The sequence below is a fragment of the Odontesthes bonariensis genome, chromosome 5, assembly GCF_027942865.1.
Source record: "Odontesthes bonariensis isolate fOdoBon6 chromosome 5, fOdoBon6.hap1, whole genome shotgun sequence".
NCBI classification, from domain to species: Eukaryota; Metazoa; Chordata; class Actinopteri; order Atheriniformes; family Atherinopsidae; genus Odontesthes; species Odontesthes bonariensis.
In genome coordinates this window covers 9,873,198-9,893,051 of record NC_134510.1, presented here as the reverse complement: position 1 = coordinate 9,893,051, position 19,854 = coordinate 9,873,198, and the positions used below count along the sequence as shown (strand labels likewise).

At 44.9% G+C, this 19,854-nt stretch overlaps 3 protein-coding genes across 5 annotated transcripts in view; 1 reads left to right on the top strand and 2 right to left on the bottom strand.

Annotated features, from left to right (window-relative positions):
- LOC142380538 (furin-like protease kpc-1) overlaps window positions 1-463 on the bottom strand; it is a 166,088-nt gene extending 165,625 nt beyond the window's left edge. Inside the window, exon 1 of the mRNA XM_075466455.1 lies at window positions 454-463. Coding sequence (XP_075322570.1) covers window positions 454-463 — 10 coding nt within the window. The remainder of the gene's footprint in view (window positions 1-453) is intronic.
- A 2,359-nt stretch (window positions 464-2,822) lies between these two features.
- Window positions 2,823-16,972, top strand: mms22l (MMS22-like, DNA repair protein). Its single transcript, XM_075464873.1, has 26 exons — window positions 2,823-2,904; window positions 3,501-3,698; window positions 3,866-3,991; window positions 4,456-4,508; window positions 5,159-5,246; window positions 5,393-5,570; window positions 5,778-5,871; window positions 5,968-6,098; window positions 6,289-6,402; window positions 6,480-6,656; window positions 7,197-7,259; window positions 7,361-7,480; window positions 7,754-7,989; window positions 10,126-10,342; window positions 10,474-10,763; window positions 13,297-13,478; window positions 13,591-13,741; window positions 13,818-13,936; window positions 14,246-14,388; window positions 14,494-14,650; window positions 14,785-14,930; window positions 15,006-15,217; window positions 15,468-15,634; window positions 15,985-16,081; window positions 16,201-16,368; window positions 16,531-16,972. Exons 2-26 carry the CDS (start codon window positions 3,526-3,528, stop codon window positions 16,604-16,606), a joined length of 3,678 nt encoding a protein of 1,225 aa, XP_075320988.1. The 5' UTR covers window positions 2,823-2,904; window positions 3,501-3,525; the 3' UTR covers window positions 16,607-16,972.
- Window positions 15,796-19,854, bottom strand: part of klhl32 (kelch-like family member 32) — a 30,656-nt gene continuing 26,597 nt past the window's right edge. For all 3 annotated transcript variants that reach the window (XM_075464871.1, XM_075464870.1, XM_075464872.1), the window contains exon 11: window positions 15,796-18,705. In XM_075464871.1, the coding sequence (XP_075320986.1) occupies window positions 18,544-18,705 (162 nt within the window). In that variant the 3' untranslated portion in view covers window positions 15,796-18,543. The remainder of the gene's footprint in view (window positions 18,706-19,854) is intronic.

Here is a 19,854-nt window from a genome sequence, read left to right as displayed (position 1 = left end):
GTTAAGTTTTGAAAACGCTAACTGCTTACTTTGCCTGACAACCTGACTACCGTTTTACGGTATGTCACGGCAGTGGACATATTGGAAGGGTATAAAAGTCTCTGTTTCAGTGACCACAATGAAACTGCTTAGTAGAGAAACTTATTCTCCCAACACACGGGACCCTGACCTGACAAAGGCATTACACTCTTAACAGCAGCTGATATGTGGCTGCCCATAACTTCCGACCACCACAGAGGCTTGGGTGGGAGGAAAGGAAGATTAAATTAGACATGATGATCGGTTATACAACTGCTATACAACTATGATACATGAATCAAGTCTTTTATTGAAAATCTTTTGAAAACGCAGTCATCAATTTAAAGATTATAAAGATTTGATTATTAATTCAAATCAATACAGCAGACTTTTTTTTTTTAATGAGGGCCGCATTCCACTTAGAGGAGTTTCTACCTTTGTGCATGTTCTACAACTAGCCAGCATGCACAGGTGCAGAGGTTTAAAGCACACCTCATGAGTATTTGTGTCTACATTGGAGGTTATATAGTCGCCACAATACAGTAAGCTGTGTTACTGTACGGTGACATTTGAAGGAGTCCGCTCAGAGCTTTGTTACATCAATTTAGCGAGATAGCTAAAGTGCTTCTAAGCATCAAGGTTTGCCATAGCCTCTGTCTCCGTTATTGGTTCAACGGCAGCTCAAATGTGTTTTTGACCATAAATGGACGGTGCTGTAAAGGAACCGCCACCTTCAGTGGTTAAAGTGATGTTACAAAGGGAGATTAGTTGCAGTTATGTAGCAAGCTGTGAAGGGTGGTGCTCGGGTGCCTCAGTTACTCAAGAAGCTTCTAAAGCCATCCCCTAGACCAAACTGCAAAGTACAACTGAAAATGAATGTTGTTTGAAATGTAAAACTTTAAAATATGCCACTAAACCCCGTTTAATTAACTAAAATCTGACATATCACTGATTACATTATTCATTTATTGTTGTTTTTCTTTAGTTTTTCTTAATTAGATACTAGATAGTGCCCTTTTACCATGCACTGGCAGATTTGGGACTCACACGCAGGTTTTTCCTGTACATTAGCTTTTTAGCATGGTTTGTTTGGGCACTTAAATGTAACAGAAATAATGTATACTAGTTTTTAGGGTACTGTGTTCCAACGTGAACAAGTCAAATGTGTAAAACATGACAATGAGGTATGTCCTCGGTATAGCTGCTCCCAGCCAGCCATAGCGGACATGGGGGCTAATCAAGGCTAAATGGGAAACACCTGCAGTAGTGCACAGCTGTGACCAAGATGTGATTTTACAGGGTGGGACCAGGCTAGGGTGGGACATTTTCAGCCGTCCATCAGCACTGTCTCGTTTACACGCAGTTCATTAAGTCTGTCTGGGAGCCTCAGAACGCTGCGAGTGATAACAACATTAAGTTATGACTTTAACATCATAGTCCCTCCACTGCCTTTAGTCGCATCCACTAAAGGCACTCGGTCCACTTATACTACACCAAGAGGATGGGGAATTTAAAAAAAAGTGCACCCAGAAAGCTGATCAGATTTACAGCCATCACGTCGTCAGTACCAAATCTCGAATTGTGGTTTAATTTCCCCCCTTGATTAAAAAAAAACAAAACAAAAAACGGTACAGTCAATCGAATCCAGGAAACGGGACTGCATTTGAGGGAAAGGAGAAGGGAGGGGTGAAACAGGTTCAAATCTCACTCCCACTTCACTTTGCACCACAGGACAGACTGGGTTTGAAGTGTAGGAACAGCAAAAAAGAAAAAAAAAAGAAAAAGGCATTTACCTTTCCCATCCAGGCGACAGAGTCTTCACTGTCTCCTGTTGAAAGCAGGGCGGGATGTCGGTGTGTCGACAAGAAAAGAAGGTTCCCGACGCGTCCATTTTCACGGTCTCCGCTGACTCGTGCCAATAAAAGATAGCAAAGTAAACCATGCAAAACACCGCTTTTATTGTGCATCTGTTGACCGGACGAAATAAAAACGTGCAGAAATAAGCGGGGTTTTTTTTTTTCAAAAAACGACTGCAAGAGCCCATCGGCGGCGTGTGGCGGATAGGGGGGGATTTTGTAAAGATGTGAGAATGCATTAGAATGCAAGAAATGGTGTGATGGCGAGAGGGACGGTTGGGAGAGACAGATCTGCATATGGAAATGAGGGTTTCGCGTGGTTAAAATTCCACTTAAACCGCTGCATTAGGTTGAATTAGACAGGGCGAGACCCCTGCACTAAGACCGAGGAGGAAAACTGACTTGTGACGGCTCACCGAAAGTCAAGACACGCACCTGTTATGTGACACAACTGTATGTTAAAACATATTGAATTTTGACATTTTAGAACTAACTTACTAATACTGTACCAAACTCTAGGTTTTATTTGGCGTAAACTTAACTTTGAACTCCGCGTGAGGAAGTTTTAAAAGAAAAAAAAACATATTTAAGCTAATTCGATTATTTTTTTGTTTAATGAGCGGACAAAAAGCGCTGTTTGTGGTACATATAATAAGTAATTCAATTAGCTGCTTTTTCAGCTCCCGAGAGGTAGGCTACAGACGTTGAGACAATAAGGCGACTAAACAGTTTCATATCTTTAAATTACAACTACAAACTGTACCTGGTTAAAAAAAAAAGCGACGGAGGAAGCGCTGGGCAGGGAGACCTCTTGGTCCAGCTCAAGGGACCGATTGAGCCACGCCCTCTATGAAACTTCGGACCAATCATCAGTCGCGGGGTGCTTCCGCGCATGCGTGTAGTTAACGCGCGGGAGCGGATGAAAACCTGAACAACGGAGACGTGACATTTACGTTACCTTCATGCTTTACTTCTTTGATCTTTATATACAATCACGCCTTTAAAATTGCACGAAAGGCTGAAATACAAGGTTAGTCGCCGTTTGAGTCATCTTGTTCTTTGGGAGGGAAATGTTGTGTACGGTTTTCCTTTCCTAAGTGTTGCCATTTCACTTTCTGAACTCACTGTACATTCAGTGTAGCACACATACTGGAAAGTTGATGTTAATTAGAGCGAACATAATCACAATATCGCCTCGTCTACTTACAAACACCCAGACATTTCAGAGAATCAGTCTAGCCATTTTCTTAATCCTGCTGATTATTTCACCGAAGGGTATTCCACATTGTGTTTACCTGCTAGTTTGTTAGCTTTGTTGTATATGCGGACACCACTTCAACCACAACAGTTCATCCAATCTGAGTAATGTATGCTTCTGTAAACACGTAATTTCCTCCTAAATAATCTGACGTGGACATTATTTTGAGCACATCATTTTTGTAACGCCTTAATGGTGTAGTGATAGGTAGCAAATGTTTTTTTTATATGGCTTTGAGCCTGTGGTATGTTTACATTTATTCTCTTCTCAAAAGGTATGTCTGCAAAGTACAGTACTGTGATTCCCACAAAAGCAATTGCTTGTTTCGTCTGTTATGAATGTTTCAGCTCTGTTTGTTGTCTCTGAAGGTGAAACTTCCTCTGCAGCGACAGCATGGCTGATGACTTCAGCGAGTCCCTTACTCCACCAGTTTCGCCCTTTCCAGCAGACAGTCAGTGTGTTCTGACCCCTGCCCCACCGCCATGCTTCTGCTGCTCTGAAGGAAAAGATGACCCCACCGGGGCTCTGTCCACAGAGGGTTATACTGCGCGAGGCTCCCTGAAACGGTACAGTCAGTCAAAACATTTTTCCCTTTCGGAGGTGGAATTTTGTTTCATGTGTTGACACTTTGATTTGATTGACTAAGTTCCAGTCTTAGCCATTCTAATGGTAAGATGGCGAAAATCAGAAAACTCTATAAGTAAAGTCGGTTGTCACTGCATCCACTTTGAAGGCTACTGCTGCGCCTTGACCCAGCCCCTGCTGAGTATGAGGCAGACACGGTGGAGATCTTTGGCTTCCCCTGGGTAACAGAGACAGCACTGGTGGAATCTACGAAGCTACTCTTCGGTCTGTTCAGGTGAGGCAAGTTTTAACAGGTCTTAGTTACATTTCCTTAGAACAGGGATGTCCACATCCGGTCCTCGAGTGCCGCTGTCCTGCAGGTTTTAGATGTTTCTCTGCTTCAAAACACCTGATTCAAATCAGTGCATCATTAGCATGCTTGTGCAGAACTCAGCAATCTTTTGAAGAGATCTACTTAATCTGAATCAGTTGTGTTGAAGCAGAGAAACATCTAAAACCTGCAGGACAGCGGCCCTTGAGGACCGGATTTGGACATCCCTGCCTTAGAAGAAGCAGAAAAAACAAAACAAACAGATCAATATCTGGTACTCCAACACCTTAAATGTGCATGCCCTTTTCCATGGAAGCAAAAAGTGTAATAATGGCATCGGTGTGAGAGAAATTCTTTTAATGTTTGCTTAAATAAATGTTCACTCACATACATGTGCCTGGACTTGCTTGGTCTTTGGTGTGTTTCAGACAAAAGGTTTACAAGTTGGAGACTTTGGTACGGTCCAGCTCACATGACTTTGGTGAGTCTGTGTAAAAATGTGATTTGCAGTCCAGCTAACAGTATTGGCAGATGGCACGCCTCCATAATACTGCCCTGCTATAAGATCATCATTGTTAATCACTCTATGTGCATATTAAGATGCAACATTAATACTGCTCGCGTAAACACGCGTACGTGTCTAAGTTTAGGGAGTACCATTCTTCGCATTTAATCTTTTCTTTTTTGTCTGTTTTTGAAAATAATAATTTTTTATTTTTATTTTTATTTTTTTTGAGAATATTACATCAAAGTGCCATCGCCAAATAATACTGAGCTTGAGATACAGGGTTCCGGTTATTTAACAGAGTTTGACCGAAACATTTTTTGAGCATCGGTCGGTTCTACAACTAAATATGGAGCTTAATCTCAGATCGAATAAGTGTGTAAGGGGTGCTAATATATGGCCTGTTGTGGCTCTAGTCTAATTTTGAATAAATGTATATGCATATTTTTGTCCTAATTAACCTCTTATGTTGGGATGCTGCAAAGTGGAACTTCATCATCGCCAGAAACATTTGAAAGCTTTAAATCTCTGAAGCGAGCACGTACGCGTTGTTTAAACAAATGAGTTTAATGTAAAACTCAGTGAGCTTAATCTTAATGAGTTTTTTTTTTTTTTCCCTGCTTCAGGACAGGCGGGCAATCTGCACTATGAAGCGGATGACCTTCGACAGCAGTGTGTTTTATTTCTTCAGTATGTTAAAGTCTTCTTGCACAGGTAAGTCAACGCGTTCAATGTTCACACGAGCCGCACGATCGGAAACATTTCTATCGATTTATTGTGGTGTTGTCGTCACGTGTTCAGCAGGTTTTGCTGCATTTTTGTGTTTTCATCGGAATGTGCTCACCCTCGTGTCTGCCCAGATATTTTGAGCCCTCCGGGTCCTTGGATGCAGGTCCTTCACATCCTTTTGAGGAGCTGGAACGTCAGTTCCCCTCTGCTCTTCTGGAGGAGCTGTTTGGGATCACTCTCCTAATAGGACGACTCAAGGACCTGCCTGCCAATGTTCAAAGCGCTTTCAGCATACAGAACCATGGAAAGGTATTGCTGATGTGGTTGAGCTACACAGATCAGACTCCAGCACAGATATCAGTGTAAGCTAGCGCATGTGTTACGTAGGAATCGGAGAGAGGGTTTTGAAACAGATGCAGCACAACTGAGAGGCTTAACAGCATAGGAAACAATGTCAACAACTTGTTTTATTCTTTTCATTCTCTTGGAATTTGGTATTCTGCTTTCCTCCCACAGATTTTCCCTCCCTCTTGGCATTTGTTGCACCTTCATCTCGACACACACTGGTCAGTGTTGGAGATCCTACACCTACTAGGTCAAAAGATGCAAGGTATGGGTCTGGACTGATTACTCAGACAGAAAATGGGAGCTAAGCATGTGGCTTGCGTGTATTATATTGCGTCATTATCACTGAAACTCTCTGCAGGCCAGGTGGTGTACGCCCACCAGTTTGTAAATCTGACAGGAGAAAACCTGACTGATACCAGTCTGTTTGAGGAGCACCTGTGCAGTCTGATGTGTGATCTTACTGGTCTGGCTTTAAGCAAATACAGCAAGGTGGGTGGCGTCTCATCATGTGTAGCTGCGGTAATTACAACAGCTTTAGCTTACAATCTAGCAGTGATTTGATGTAACTGCTGCATTAAATAGCTGGTTAGCAGAAGTTGGATAGCCAACACCATGTATCAAAATTGGTCTGGAGCAGAGCTGCAGCTGCCGGTGTTAAATGAATCTTGTTGATATCTAGGTGAGGCCCACTGAGGCAGCAAGCAGCAATCATTACCTATGCTCCTGCACCAAAGAGCTCTGGATCCTGCTCATGTACCTTCTGGAATACAGGAATAAAGTGTTGCACACACAGGTAACAGAAATGCACATGTCCACTGTCACAAAATAAATTGGGTCTAAATTCAGTTAACCAGTATGTGTTCCCTCTAGTCTTTCTGGAGCTACATGAACTCATTGCTGAGGCCCCTGTTATCAGGGAAACCAGCAGCAGAGCACTTTAGTGGCCTTCCAACACACTGTAAAGACCCTCTGGGATTCACGTGGTGGTTGATCACTCATTTGGCGATGTTGGGCCAGTACAGTCGAAACGGCACAGTTCAGAATGAGGTAAGAGACCAAGAGTCGCACAAATTGATACATCCAGATGTTCCATAAAAAAATGTGTTGGTGCGTAAATATAACCTTTTTTTTTTTCCCAGGGTTACAAGTGTCAAACACAGCAATACATATCTATATCCGATCGCTGGAAAATGAAGCAATCATTCACAGAAGACTGGCAATCGGAAAAATGTTTGAAATAAATGAAACATGAATAAACTAAAGTAAATAGATTTCATCTGGAATCTGTCCTGCTGTGTAAATAACGGAGCTTTGTTTCATTTTAAAACCCTATCTTAACCTCTATGTGAGAATAATGTACTTATTCTCATTTACACCAAAATCCATGACTCCATTAATTCTGCGCACCAAGTTCTGAAATAAATGTAGTGTGAGACCGCACTGGAGAGCAAACAAATCATACACGCGACAACTCTGACTCTCCATACATTATGACCACTTTCATTGTTTAAGTAGCTTATAGTTGATAGACGACGATGTGTGTTGTATTTCTTAAACGTGTCATTTTGTCTCTTTCTTCAACTTTAGAAACAACTGGAAGACAACTGGACATTTGTAGAAGGGCTACTGAAAGTAACGTGCAACCCGAAGGTCGGCACTGCTCCAAACTTTTTTTTTTTTTCTTCCTCTCTCTCCCTTGTTGTTTGTCATATGAATTTGAACAGCAAATCTTTGTGTGCGTTTCATATTAGGGTGGTCTAGCAGAGGAGCAGGTCAGGATGCACGTCCACTGTTGTCTCGGTCTGAGTCTGCTGTGGGAACCGAGCACCGCTGCTGTCTCCATCCTCTGGGACTACTTTAGCAAAAACCTGGTAAGGACAGAAGTCCCAGAGGACACAAGGGAACGAAATGCTGTGATCGATGTGTTTCAATACATGTTGATCGTAGTTAATAGACTGCCTCATTTGAAGCACATCTACTGCAGCTGGGCTCTTTACCTACCATTTGTATTTAAACACAACTTTTTTAACTTGAATATTTTTCTGATTTTATTTGTTATACGTTGCAACATTTAAGGAGTTCAGGCGCCACTGTTCCCTATACGTTATTATCAAGTAAAACTATGTTCTGTCACTCCTCTCCAGAATGCCTCATTCACCGTACCGTGGCTGGGGATGTCTGGCATGGGCACATTGTGCAAGACGCCTCTAGCTCTGTTGGAACAGGCCCGCAGCTGCTGCTCTCCCTCGCCGCTCCGTTCTCCGGGTCACACCCAGCTCTATCGCTCTGCCAACTCCTTCCACATCTTCCTTCGAGTGCTGGCGCTGTGCCTCGCCCAGGATAAGGCTGGTGGAGTCCCGCAAAGGCAGATCAAGGGGAGGTAAGGATGGAGAGATGGCTCGGAAGCTTTGTAGTTCTCGCTCCTTCACATTTGCTTCCACCTTGAAAGGAAGATTATTCACAACCAGGCAGCCATTTTTAACACCATATCCATTTTTAGGTGGGTTTTTGAGTTGGACTGGCTCTAAGAAATAATTGCCATACAGGACTAGGATTAAGAAGATTAGTTTTTCCCCTTGATCTTCATATGGGTGATGTGTTTACACAGCTGTCTGGGTTTGTGTCTGTCTGTGTAGGTGCATACCTGCAGGAATGCTTGCACAGCATGTGTGTTTGCAAACTGTCATGCATTTGAGACTTGTTTGTGTGCGTGCCAGGTGCACCACAGTCTCCCAGTGAGTCTTTGATATTTACTCAGGCCCACCAGTGGAGCAGGTGTCTCAGGAGTCAACCACCTGCTCTTCAGCACAGGTCAGACCTAAGGGGCCTCCGACTGATGCACACACAAACATAAGCTGTGCACCGGCTCCCTAGAGCAGGGACTTGGTTTACGAGTGTATGAGGGCGTTGGACGGGGTGAGAGTATGTGGTCTGGGCTGGAAATAAAGAAAAACTCGGCAAAAATTCACAAGCTGGTGATCACATCAGAACCGAGCGCTGGACCATACCGTATCCCAAGGCGGCTGGGTGCCAGAGAGTGGCAGCCGTAGATAAATCCGCCTAATGACTTCCCTCTGTCTGGAATGTGATCAGTAGCACTGCAGACATGGGGGCTAATTAGCTAACGAGCGTGGCGGTTAATTCGCCTTAACGAAGCTGTGTTGGTTTCCAACACGGATAGAGAGGGGAGCTTGGGTGGTGGGGAAAGGGGGGATGTGGGTGGCAGGAAGGCTGGCAGCAGCCAGGCAGCAGCCAGGCCGGGCTGGGGCTGGTCCAGATTCTCCGTGCTCCACCTCCCTCCACCAAAACTATCACCACTGCCTCCTCCCCCACAACAAGGCATGAGGCGTGCCGATTGTATCGCTCCAGCGTTTCGGCAACGTTCCCACTCCTGGCCATTCTCTGCTGGACACCCACAACGATCGCATTAATGGGATCGACTGCGAGCATGTTGATCTCCAATGCCAGGAGTTGGGAGCATCTGCTCACCACCGTTAAGGGGGAAAAAATCTGTCCGGAATAAACAAACAGACAGGTTGAGAGAACGCACAAAATCCCCTCTTCTGCTCCCTAGTGTGCTGCTTATATCCCTGTTACATGTTGCTCACTCATCTGTTTAAATCTCCCTCCCCTCACATTCTGACTGCATGCTTGGCCACCTTCTCCCTTTATAGTCTTCTGTGGGCATAAATAAGCCGAATTTGGCGTCGGGCTGCTTTTTCCCAGCTCCTCCCTTGGTTTTCACCACTCCTTTTGTATCAGTCATACTTCTTACGCAGAGTTTGTCTCTGGATGCTCGCTGTTTGTGTTTTGACCCAAACAGCAGCTCTGCTTACCTGTGTGGGCTGCATCTGTGTTTGGGAGATGGGGTGGGGTGGGGTGGGGTGGGGTGGGGTAGCGGGGCTTTCAGCCGTCTGTGTTCTCCTGCCAGGCAAGCAAACAGCTAGCTGGATGTGTGCTAGCGCACGTGTGTGTGTGGATTTATTGATCTCTCTCTGGTGTTGCAGTAAATTGGTTTGGCTGTGGAGAGAGGGACCAAGCACCCACTGCTGTGTGTCTGAGTGTCTCTGACATTTAACATGATCTTTAAAGGCATTTCTCCACAGTGCCCGCAGGATGTAACAGCGTACTGGGTGGTTCTCTATTCTTACACTCGTGCTATTCCTTTTTTTCTCGCCTACACGCACGCACACACACACACACACACACACAGACAGACTGGGTAGTGCAGTGCAGTCTCTCCCCTGGAGCTTAGAGGGTGATGGAGGCAGGTGATGGCGTGCAGGTTGGGGGTGGAAAGTTCAGTTAGTTGGCATTAAAAGTCAAGGGGTTTGGAAAAACAAATCATCTCTGATGAGTTGTATAGGAGAAGTAAAGAGATGCATGAAATAAGATTTTGAAAACATCGCTACAGTTGTAATTGTAAAAAAAAAAAAAAAAAAGGCGAATGCAAAAAAAAAACACTGTAGTAACCGACTACATTTGTCCCATAGCTGTTGTTTCTCGTTTGTTTCAGGATTTTCTCCAAGTTCTCATCAAAGAAGATGCAGGAGCTCTCGGAGGCAGGTCTCATGAACTTTCTGCTGCTGTTTCTGGTGGTGGCCAGGCAGGCAGAGCTGGAGGACGTGGCCAGCAGAGCCTGTGAGCTGCTCGGCTTTCTGCCCTCCAACTGCCCCCCTGCACGTCGCACGCTAGTCTGGAGAGGGCAGTTATCGCTGCTGTTGCTTTTCCAGGTATGTGTGCCCATTCATCACTGCATTGTATAAACACCACTTACTGAAATTAATCTTGGAGTGTATTGTTGCAGTGTTCAAATCCCATTAGTGCTGGATTTTTCTAATTGATCATGTGACATTGACAACAGGAGAGGGGTCTGGATGTTGGTGCCCAGGCCAGCTGGTTGGCTTCCTCCTTTAACCAAACAGCCAAGGAGTTCTACAACAAGACCACTGAGGTGTCTCGCAGACTTGCCCTCTGGGGGCCACTCGGCTGCTACCTGGACGGTGTGGCTGAGGTGTTCGAGACGAGCAGCAGTCTTAGCCTTTCGGAAGAAAAGCTGCTCAGTGAAGGGTTTGCTTGGTTGCTGCCTGCCTGTCGCCAGTCTGAGCTGAATTCTGCCCTGGGCTTCCTGCAGATCGTCCTAGCACAGCTCAGGTGAGAGAGCAGGTGTAAATGTTCACCAGGTGCCCTGGATCGCTTACTTTTCCTTTGCTTTTCTCACTCTTTCGTCAGTAACTAATTAATGTTCCTTCACAGATAGTAGACATGTTCAATTTTTTTTTTTTTTTTTTTTTTTGGGGTAGGGCCATCTAAGCTTTTATTAAGTTGCTTCAGCAGATTAGACTGAGCTCTTTTGCTCTTCCCAGCCCAGAGCCCACTCACTTCACATACTGACAATAGGAGGATTGTGCAGTCAGTACGAATGAGTGTTTGTTAAAAAAGAAAAGAAAACCTGTGGGTCTCAGGAGGTCCAGTGACCCCCAGGCCACCCTCTGCAGTTGTTGCTTGAACCCTTATTAGAGTTACGGGCTCTGGGGAGACTCTATGGACACCCTTGTCGTTTTGATGGCGGCGGCAGTGCCGTGGGTGTGTGGGAGACTGCAGTCACCAGAGCATCAGGATGGGTTCAACTGTAGGACAGGGGTGTTCATTACACGAACGACCCCAGCTGAAGGTTAGAGAGCCACGGCTGGAACAGTGCCTGTTTATGTGGAGACGCAGAGCTGGGAACAAAGACGACAGCAGACAAAATTGGAGTTAGGAGGGATTTAAATTTTTTTTTTTTTTTTTTACTGTAGACTCTCAGTTAAAACTACTGGTAACTAGCTGAGTGTCACATTGTTTATCAGTATGTACAATGTTTATATGCGCCCATTTCGAAAAGGTTTATAAATGAGGGGAATCATGGGAACAAGAATCTTGTAAAATGAAGTGTCATCAAGCCCGATTTCCTGTCGGTGGTTCATGCGGTTTCACGATTGCTTAAATTCTCCAAAGTTGGTGGTCCACCCAGCCCATCCTGAGCTCTTACACAGCTACCCAGAGATGCACCTTTCCTCTTTCAATGCCAGACTTTTACAACATGGTGTATGTCTTTAGCTTTGCTGATTCCCAAACGTCACAGCTCAGATCTGAGGGTATATATTTGCACATTAATGGCTGTGGAGGGAAGAGAAGAGAACTCCCGGAGGCCTTCTGTGCCATGGCCTGGACCACACTGACCCATTTAGCCAAATAAGAGAACACCATGCACTCGCTTTCCACTTCATCCCACCAAATTAAACATAATTCCTCAGCCTGGCGATTCTGGTATGTCTTTGTGATTAATGTGTTTTCTTCGACAAAATTAATGCGTAATTATGTAGCCCGGCAAATTTGGCCTGTGCATCATTATGTCTGTTAAGAGCCATGTGGAATCTGCACACATTACCAGAATTATTCTGCAGCAGTGGGTCCGACTATTTGCTCTTTCGAGTCATTGTCGTGGTGCTGAGGCAAGAAGCCAGTCACAGGCATAATTCCTCAGTTTGATTTCTTCCCATGACCCTCTGATTTGGGACAGTGGGGGTGTTTCTGGTTGATGTGGTGAGCTGGCATCGGCGCACCCCGTTGGATCTCTTTTCAGCACAAACAATTAATCCCTGTCTTCTTAGCTTGATGTTTAAGGGTTCCTGTGAAGCATTAAGACCTTTTAGGGGACATCGGGCCTTTATTTTCATAGTCGAGAACTGTTGACTTTAGATAGAAATGCATGTATAGAATAAAGAGGAAAAAAAATTAATTTCCTCTGTGTCTTTGGAATATATGTGTAGGACGGGCTATACTTGTGTTTTATGTGCATTTATAGTGGTTGCAACTTGGGGATAGGTTGACTCTGGTGTGGTATTTTGCTGTTGTGCACGTGTCTCTGTGTTTGTGTGTGTGTACATAAGAAGCCACGCTGAGGAGGATTAAGTGGGGTATCTGACAATGTTTTGTACAATGAGGGTTGATGGGTGTGAAAGGTCCATTCCGCAGTAGTAACGAGGCTAATGAATTCAGACTCTAATCGATTGTCTCAGCTCTCCCTGGATTAGATGCAACCTTGCTGGAAGGGAAGGCATCATTGATGTGAGCGTGTGTGTGCGTGTGTGTGCATGCACACCTTGGTAGCAGGTGAGAGTGAATGGTTGAGGAAGGAAAGGGGGCAGCTAGTTCCTCCATCCTTTCCCTCTCCCTAGCACACCTTAACCCCTACTTCTCCACAGCCCCATGTGGGTGAATGAGAGGGACAGAAGGATCATCTCCAGTCTAAATGAGATTACAGCTCCTTCAGCTGCTTATCAAGGCTAATGCCAGCCACTGTGGGGCTGCTGTAGCAACTGGGGCCAGGGCCAGGGATGAGCCAAAGTGTAGTCTGTGTACGGGGATCAGCATTAGGCTCCGGTCTATGCCGATAATACCCTCCTTCCCCACACCTTCCTCCACCCCCGCTGCTCCACACTGCAGCGCTCCGCCGCACCCAGTAAATCCCCCAAGAGAGAAGAGAGAAACACATGAAGGAGGAGTGAAATAGAAAAATGGAAGCAAAAGGGATTTGAAAAAGAAGAGGTTGGAGTTGGTGGTGCTCGTGCACAAGACGAAGCACCGAAATGGATGGATTTGTTTAGCTGTTCTTGCTTGTGAACGTTTGTCTGTGTCCTTCCAGGCGGGTCCATCAGCGCGGTGTCCAGTCAACGCCCACCCTGGCCTGGGCTCCTGCTACCACCAGTGCGATTAAAGAGCACCACCTAGCTGTGGCCTCTGCTCTGTGGGCGCACTTCTTCCCCTTCCTGCGCGGCTTACGCCTCTCTCAGACCCCTCCAGCACAGCTGGCAGATGCGGCTGCAGGTCAGTAACTCCCAGTGAAGAAAGATGACATTCATTCTGAAAGAATTTTAGCTTAAGTAGATGTTGAGATGATTTAAGAATGTAAAGCCTGATATTTGTTCATTTTCCTCAGGTTTCACCTTGCTGGCCTTTGATCTACCCAGTTCTGCCCCCCAAGACCTCCAGCCCAGTCCAGTCCAGTCCATCATGCAATGCTTTGGCTGGGATGACATGGTTCACCCACTTCTGGTGACTCGCTACCTTCCCCATCTTCTCCAAAACAGGTAGAGTTAGTCTCTCAGATCAATCACAAAACATTGTGAAAATGTTCGGTGAATCCATTTTGCTGCCTTTTTCCAGTGAGCTGGTGTCCTCACTAAGCGCTGGTTCCGCTCAAGGCCTGTCAGTCAGAGCCTGGTTCAGATGTGTTCTACAGCAGCACCTTCACAAGAACTCAGACGGGACTGACAGCAGAACAGGTAACAACACAACAAATCAGTGCACAAAAGGATAGTATTGCGTATTTGCAGACACACGTTTCGTTAGTCGCTTGTGGTCGGATTGGGTTGTAAAAGAAAAATTGCGGTTTACGGTCCAACTTTTTGTTCCTCTATCCCTTCTAACTCTGGACCCTGTCCTACTTTTTTCCTCTGAGATTTGTGCCGCATGACCTCTTCCCCGATCCTTCAGATTTCGGCCTTTGAATATTGCAAATGTTACATTTCACCTGGTGACTCGCATGAAGAGGAATATTTGAATCGCCAGTGTTTGTGTTTGCATTCCTCCAGGCCGGAATGTGGGAGAGCAGTTGAGTGAACTGACCCGGCTTGTGCTGAGACTTCCTGAGGTGGACAGTCTTCTGCAGAGAGCCGGACTCCAACCCGCAGCCACCAAGCTCGAGCCCACTTCAGCCCTGGAGGTGTTTGTCAAGGTAACGCGCTGTGTTAGAGTTGCACTGCTGCTGCTGTTGCAGTGAGCATCAACTTACAAATGTTTTCCCAAATATCTGCCCTTAACTGTTTTCACATGGCGTCAGGCTGCAGGCAGCGTGTACAGTGGGCTGCAGCTCTTATCTGAGCGGTCAGCCATGGTGACCAAAGCCCTGGACTACATTGGGGATATCCTGAAACACATTAAACCTTATGTGGTGAACAAGAACCAAGAGGGGATGCAGTTGGCGTACTGGGCTGTCGGTAGGTGGAGAGTCGATATTTAAACAAAAAACTTCAGCATTGTTTTCTTATTACAGTGTAGCTGTGGTAACAGACAGGAGTAATTGATCATTATAGTTGTGTATCTGACTCGATGACTGTTCTGTGGGACTCAGGCTGCATAGTGAAGCACTGGAGCCCCCTGCTGGCCACTTCGAAAGCTCAGCAGCTGTTGTTCAGGATCGTCGACGGGTTGCTGCTTCCCCACCACCTTCCCCAGCAGGACAAAGCTCTGAGGGACAGCCTGCCTCTGTATCTGCAGGTCAGGATAAACATGCTCACTTATTCTGCCACGCTGGCGTCGACGAGGTTACTTGATTAATTTGTTCTCTCGCAGGGTCTTTCAGTGGCCTCGAGTGTGTCTCAGTCGCAGGGAGCTTACCTTAGGCAGCAGCTGCGCTCGGTAACCCGCAGATATCTTGACCACTTCCTTCCTGCTTCACCTTCCGTGGGCATCGTCGCCAACCACCCGGTGCTTCTGGGTGCCTGTGAGGCCAACCCAACCACACGGGGAGCTGCATTGAGGAGGACCATCCTGGAGGTGCTCTGGTGGGTCTATAGAGCTGAGATATGATTTCTAAAAACAAGCATACAACAGTGCATTGCTTTGGCATAACTTGTATCCGCAGATCACTTTTGAAAAAGACTTCTCTGTGTCTCTGGAATTACTTTTAAAAAAAGTACTCACATACTCGTCTTACCTTTTGGAGGCTTTCTCCATAAACGACTTTTTAAACTCTGAAGCAGTTCCTACGCTGGGACTGAAGGTAACTGGTAAATGTCCCCTGGGTTTTCACAGTGAGAACTTCCTGCAGTTCAGAGGTCATGCCCCTCCTCCTCGTCTCGCATCAGTCCTGACGTTCCTGTTGGAGCTTCTGAGGCGAAACAGGGACTCGGACGTTGCCCTCCTCACCCTGCCCCTCCCCTCTCTGCTGCGCTGTTTGATGCTGGTCAATGAGCCACATGGTATGATTAACACCCAAATGGTCAAAAAGTTGTTTCTCATACACCTTTAGAACTGTAATTATGCAACGAAGCCAGATGTTTGATATTGTATTAACTTGTAGTTGTAGAATCATATGCAACTGCAGTTTTTATTGATCACTACATACATTAAAGTCCACTTTTCTTCATATAATAACGGACCTGTCGTGCAATTTGTTTGGCTTCACTTCACTTTTCAGCACTGGGCATTCTACAATCACAGTTCCTACCAACAGGGTTTTTGCAAACACATCCTTAAAGCTCAGTTTTTATCAGTCCTCATTTGTCTACCGATGTCAGTAATACCAGAGGTTGTGTGTGTGTGCGTGCAGTGAGGAAGACGAGCACAGACGCATTACAGCTCGTGGTGGAGCGATGTGCTGCTGCCTCTACAGATGGGCCGTGTGAGCAGATGATTACTGTCTTACGGTAATTTCCTACAATGTGTAGCGATAAGTATCTGCATCTGAGTGCGCTCAGTGTGGCATTTTGTTTGTCTGAGAGCAGACTGGAGTCCTCACAAATCTGTGTCACTTCGATGCTCTTAGGTCATTTGTGGAAGAGAATGAGGGGGTCTACGACAGGCAGGCGTACGGCGTCCTGGAGACGGTGGCTGTCTTAGATCCAACTGTGGTTCAAGCTCTCATTCCCAACCTGTCCGTCAGTCTGAGAAACGCTGAGCACAAACGAGGACTGGGCAGGAACATCGGCTTGAGGTGAGTAAGCACATGAATCACATCCTCGGAGCAGTGTAGAAAATGTTCGCTGCGTTTGAACTATTTTTAAGTCGTCTAGACAATAGGCAGGTGCCACGTAAAACTAGGCATGTTCTGTAGCTCTGTGCTTTGTTGAATATGACGCATCTTGCTGTGTAACAGGAGCGCGTATACCAAGCTGCTGTGTCTCCTTGGAGAAAGTGGGCAGGCTGAAATAACCAGTCTGGAGAGCGACTAAGAAGTTTTTCAGAAGGAAGGGCCACCTCCAAGATAACCTCCAAGAATCACTTGCATTTCATAACATCTCATTTTATATCCATCTTGATTTTGTCTTGAGAAAGATCTGTTCCACTGCTACCTGTGAGGATATCTTTGCACGGAAGACAAAGCATTAAACATCAGTTGCACTAATGCTAAACGTTCAACTACAGACTGGAAAGCTTTGCATTTACAGGAATCTTGCAAAAGGAATCTACGGGTGTACTTGACAAACTTTGATTCTCAATGCACAAGCCTCTCATGAGGTTGTATATAATGTACATATTGTAAAAACAAGTGCAGCAGATGTGTTATTAGTGAAATAAAATGCGACAATAAATGCAAAATGTGCTCCTATGCCAGTCTCTCAGTCTTTTCATTTGGTTCTGTAGTATGAGAAGTGAGGAGTGTACGCACCAAGTGCTATTTGGTCTTGTACCATCAGGAGCTGTCTCTACTCGATTGGTAGTCTGAATTACGGTTTCGATGACAGTCGTGGACGAGCCCGAAGGATTCAATACAAAAAAAAAAGTGAGTAAAGGAGAGAAGTACTGTTTGTTCCAGTTCTCTCCTTTTCTTTCTGGCCTTGCAGTCTCTAGTAATCCAGCTTTAGTTTGCACCTAATCACATGAAGTCTCAGTCCTGTCTCCCACAATCACCAAGTCCCATTTTCTGTCATTGCTAGTCATTTTCCAGCCTCATCAAACTGCAACGCATCTCCTTACCGGAGCAGCCCCGTGTTGCACCTGCATTCCTTTTCTCCGGCAGTATCAGAGGTGGCTGGAGAATCCATGCACAAAGCTGGCAGTGAGGGGATGCTTTTATACCAGCGTGCAATCATCTATTGCTGCTACATAATTTTCTTAAAGCCTTGGTCATTCTCCTCTTTCAGCTACCAGCTGCCTTCCATGAAATGCATTGTACTTTCACTTCTGTAGCATCTTTTTTTTATTCTGCAGATTTTCCATATATTCTCAGTTGTGTTGCTTTGGACAGGCGAGGGGAGTGCGGGCATCACATTTTTTTTTTTTTTTTTTCTCATTTGGTCAAAGCATGTTTCTGAAAACACAATGCAGTATCATACATTTACATACTCTGTAAGAATATTCAACTGATACATGTTGAATGACAATAACCAGACAGTCATATGAACGAAAACAGTCTTAGGTCCTGAGCTTAATAAAGTTCTCACATACATAGGTCGTCAGCATACGTATAGTCTAGTATGTCGCTGCTTTTGCAGGTGAATCATTCATTAAAGTCACGTTTTTTTTTTTACATAATAAATATATATATATATATATATATATATATTTTTTTTTTAAATGACATGGTCTTTTATGCACTGGTGAGCTTGAGCCTCATGCACTCCAAGTTCATGCGATTACTAATAAAACAGGTATTGCCCTCTGCATCTTGAAAAACATGTACATATTTTTTTTCAGGCCACAAATGCGATTATAGAGGTTAGATGGAAAAGTTATACCGTTAAGCTCCTTTAACATCTGTGGCCCGTTGAGCTATATTAAATTACCAGTCGTCACTTGTTTACGGGAACGTTTGGCTGCCCTCTTCTTCTTCCCTCTGCAGTAACTTGCTCATCGAGTCTTCGCTGAACGTAATGAATGTGTCTCAGTCTTTGGTATGACAGAAAATGGGCTGTGTTGATAGCGCTGCAGCTTGTTCACAGAAGCTTCAAGAATAGCATGACTTGTGAATCAGGAAAGAACTATCAATATTGTACGGGTGTTGGAGAAATCCCCGTACACCTCTGTGAAATGGCAGTCTAGGTTCCAGTATGATTAATACCAAGTGCATTTTTGTCGGTCACGTTTAGCAAGCACTGTCTGTCCACAGTTCAGCTGGTAGTGCAGCCATCATGTGTTCATGTTCTCTGACACTTTGTTCATTGGTGTGTTAAACAGCACCTATCCGGTGATGGGGTACTTGTAGAGTCTGTAGGTTTGGGCAGGTAAAGTAAGGAGCAGGGAGGAAGCATGTCGCTATCCCGTTGGAAGAAAATGGCAGTGTTGGTCCATAGAAAACTTCCTCCTTCCCCTCTGTACTTAGATCCAGCACCTGGAGGAGGAAAATCACAATGTAGTACACGTTTCTCTGCATTTTGTTTCACTCTTACAACAGCTGTAAATAAGTGAGTTCAGTATGGATCGGGGGATGGTGATGTTGATCCACTACTTCGGTACCGACTGAAAAGGCGTCCATTTCAGTCTGGATGGCCATGAAATTTTGTGCAGATGATTTACAGTGCACAGTGAAAATGAGTACACCCCTGTTGAAAAGTAACATTTTGAACAATATTTTAATACACACAAGTTATTCCCAAAACGTGCATAGAGTAAGTTTAATACAACATCTGTTGAGCTTACAACAGAAAAGAAAGGTCAATGATATAACTTAAATGACCTATTTGTCCATTTTTGTGAAATTATGCTGGTGCAAAAGTGAGTACACCCCTATGTTAAACTCCCTGAGAATGGGCCGTCTTGGCCCGAAATTTCATGAAATGAAAAGGCATTAAAAGGGAGGTCATCGTTGTGCGTTTCATCCTTGCCTTACATTGAAATTTTACATTTTGAGTCTGCACCAGGCTAAAAGAGACGTGTGTGAGATTTGACTGAAATCCTATGGAGAGTATCATGATCTGCTTCAGTAGTCACAGTACATGTTGACAAGCATGTTTCTTTTGGTGAAATTCAGCTTCCTACTGTTGATGGCATCCATACAGCCCCAAACCATGTCACTCCCACTACTATGCTTGACTTTAAGCATGGGGCACTTTTCTTTGTACAAATCACTTTTTACCACCACACATGCTTGACACCATCGAAAGCAAATTTGTTCATCTTGGTGTCATCAGATCACAGGACATGGTTCCAGCAATCCATATCCTTAGTTTGTTTGTCTCTGATGAGACAATGATAAACAAATTTGCTTTAGATGGTGTCAAGCATGTGTGGTGGTAAAAAGTGATTTGTACAAAGAAAAGTGCCCCATGCTTAAAGTCAAGCATAGTAGTGGGAGTGACATGGTTTGGGGCTGTATGGATGCCATCAACAGTAGGAAGCTGAATTTCACCAAAAGAAACATGCTTGTCAACATGTACTGTGACTACTGAAGCAGATCATGATACTCTCCATAGGATTTCAGTCAAATCTCACACACGTCTCTTTTAACCTGGTGCAGACTCAAAATGTAAAATTTCAATGT

Bases quoted from the DNA above. Each gene is read 5' to 3' on its own strand.
- mms22l (XM_075464873.1), top strand. From the start codon at position 3,526: ATGGCTGATGACTTCAGCGAGTCCCTTACTCCACCAGTTTCGCCCTTT. The intron at 14,651-14,784 runs GTAGGTGGAGAG...TGTGGGACTCAG, and splicing joins GTTGGCGTACTGGGCTGTCG to GCTGCATAGTGAAGCACTGG. The intron at 16,369-16,530 runs GTGAGTAAGCAC...GCTGTGTAACAG, and splicing joins GGCAGGAACATCGGCTTGAG to GAGCGCGTATACCAAGCTGC.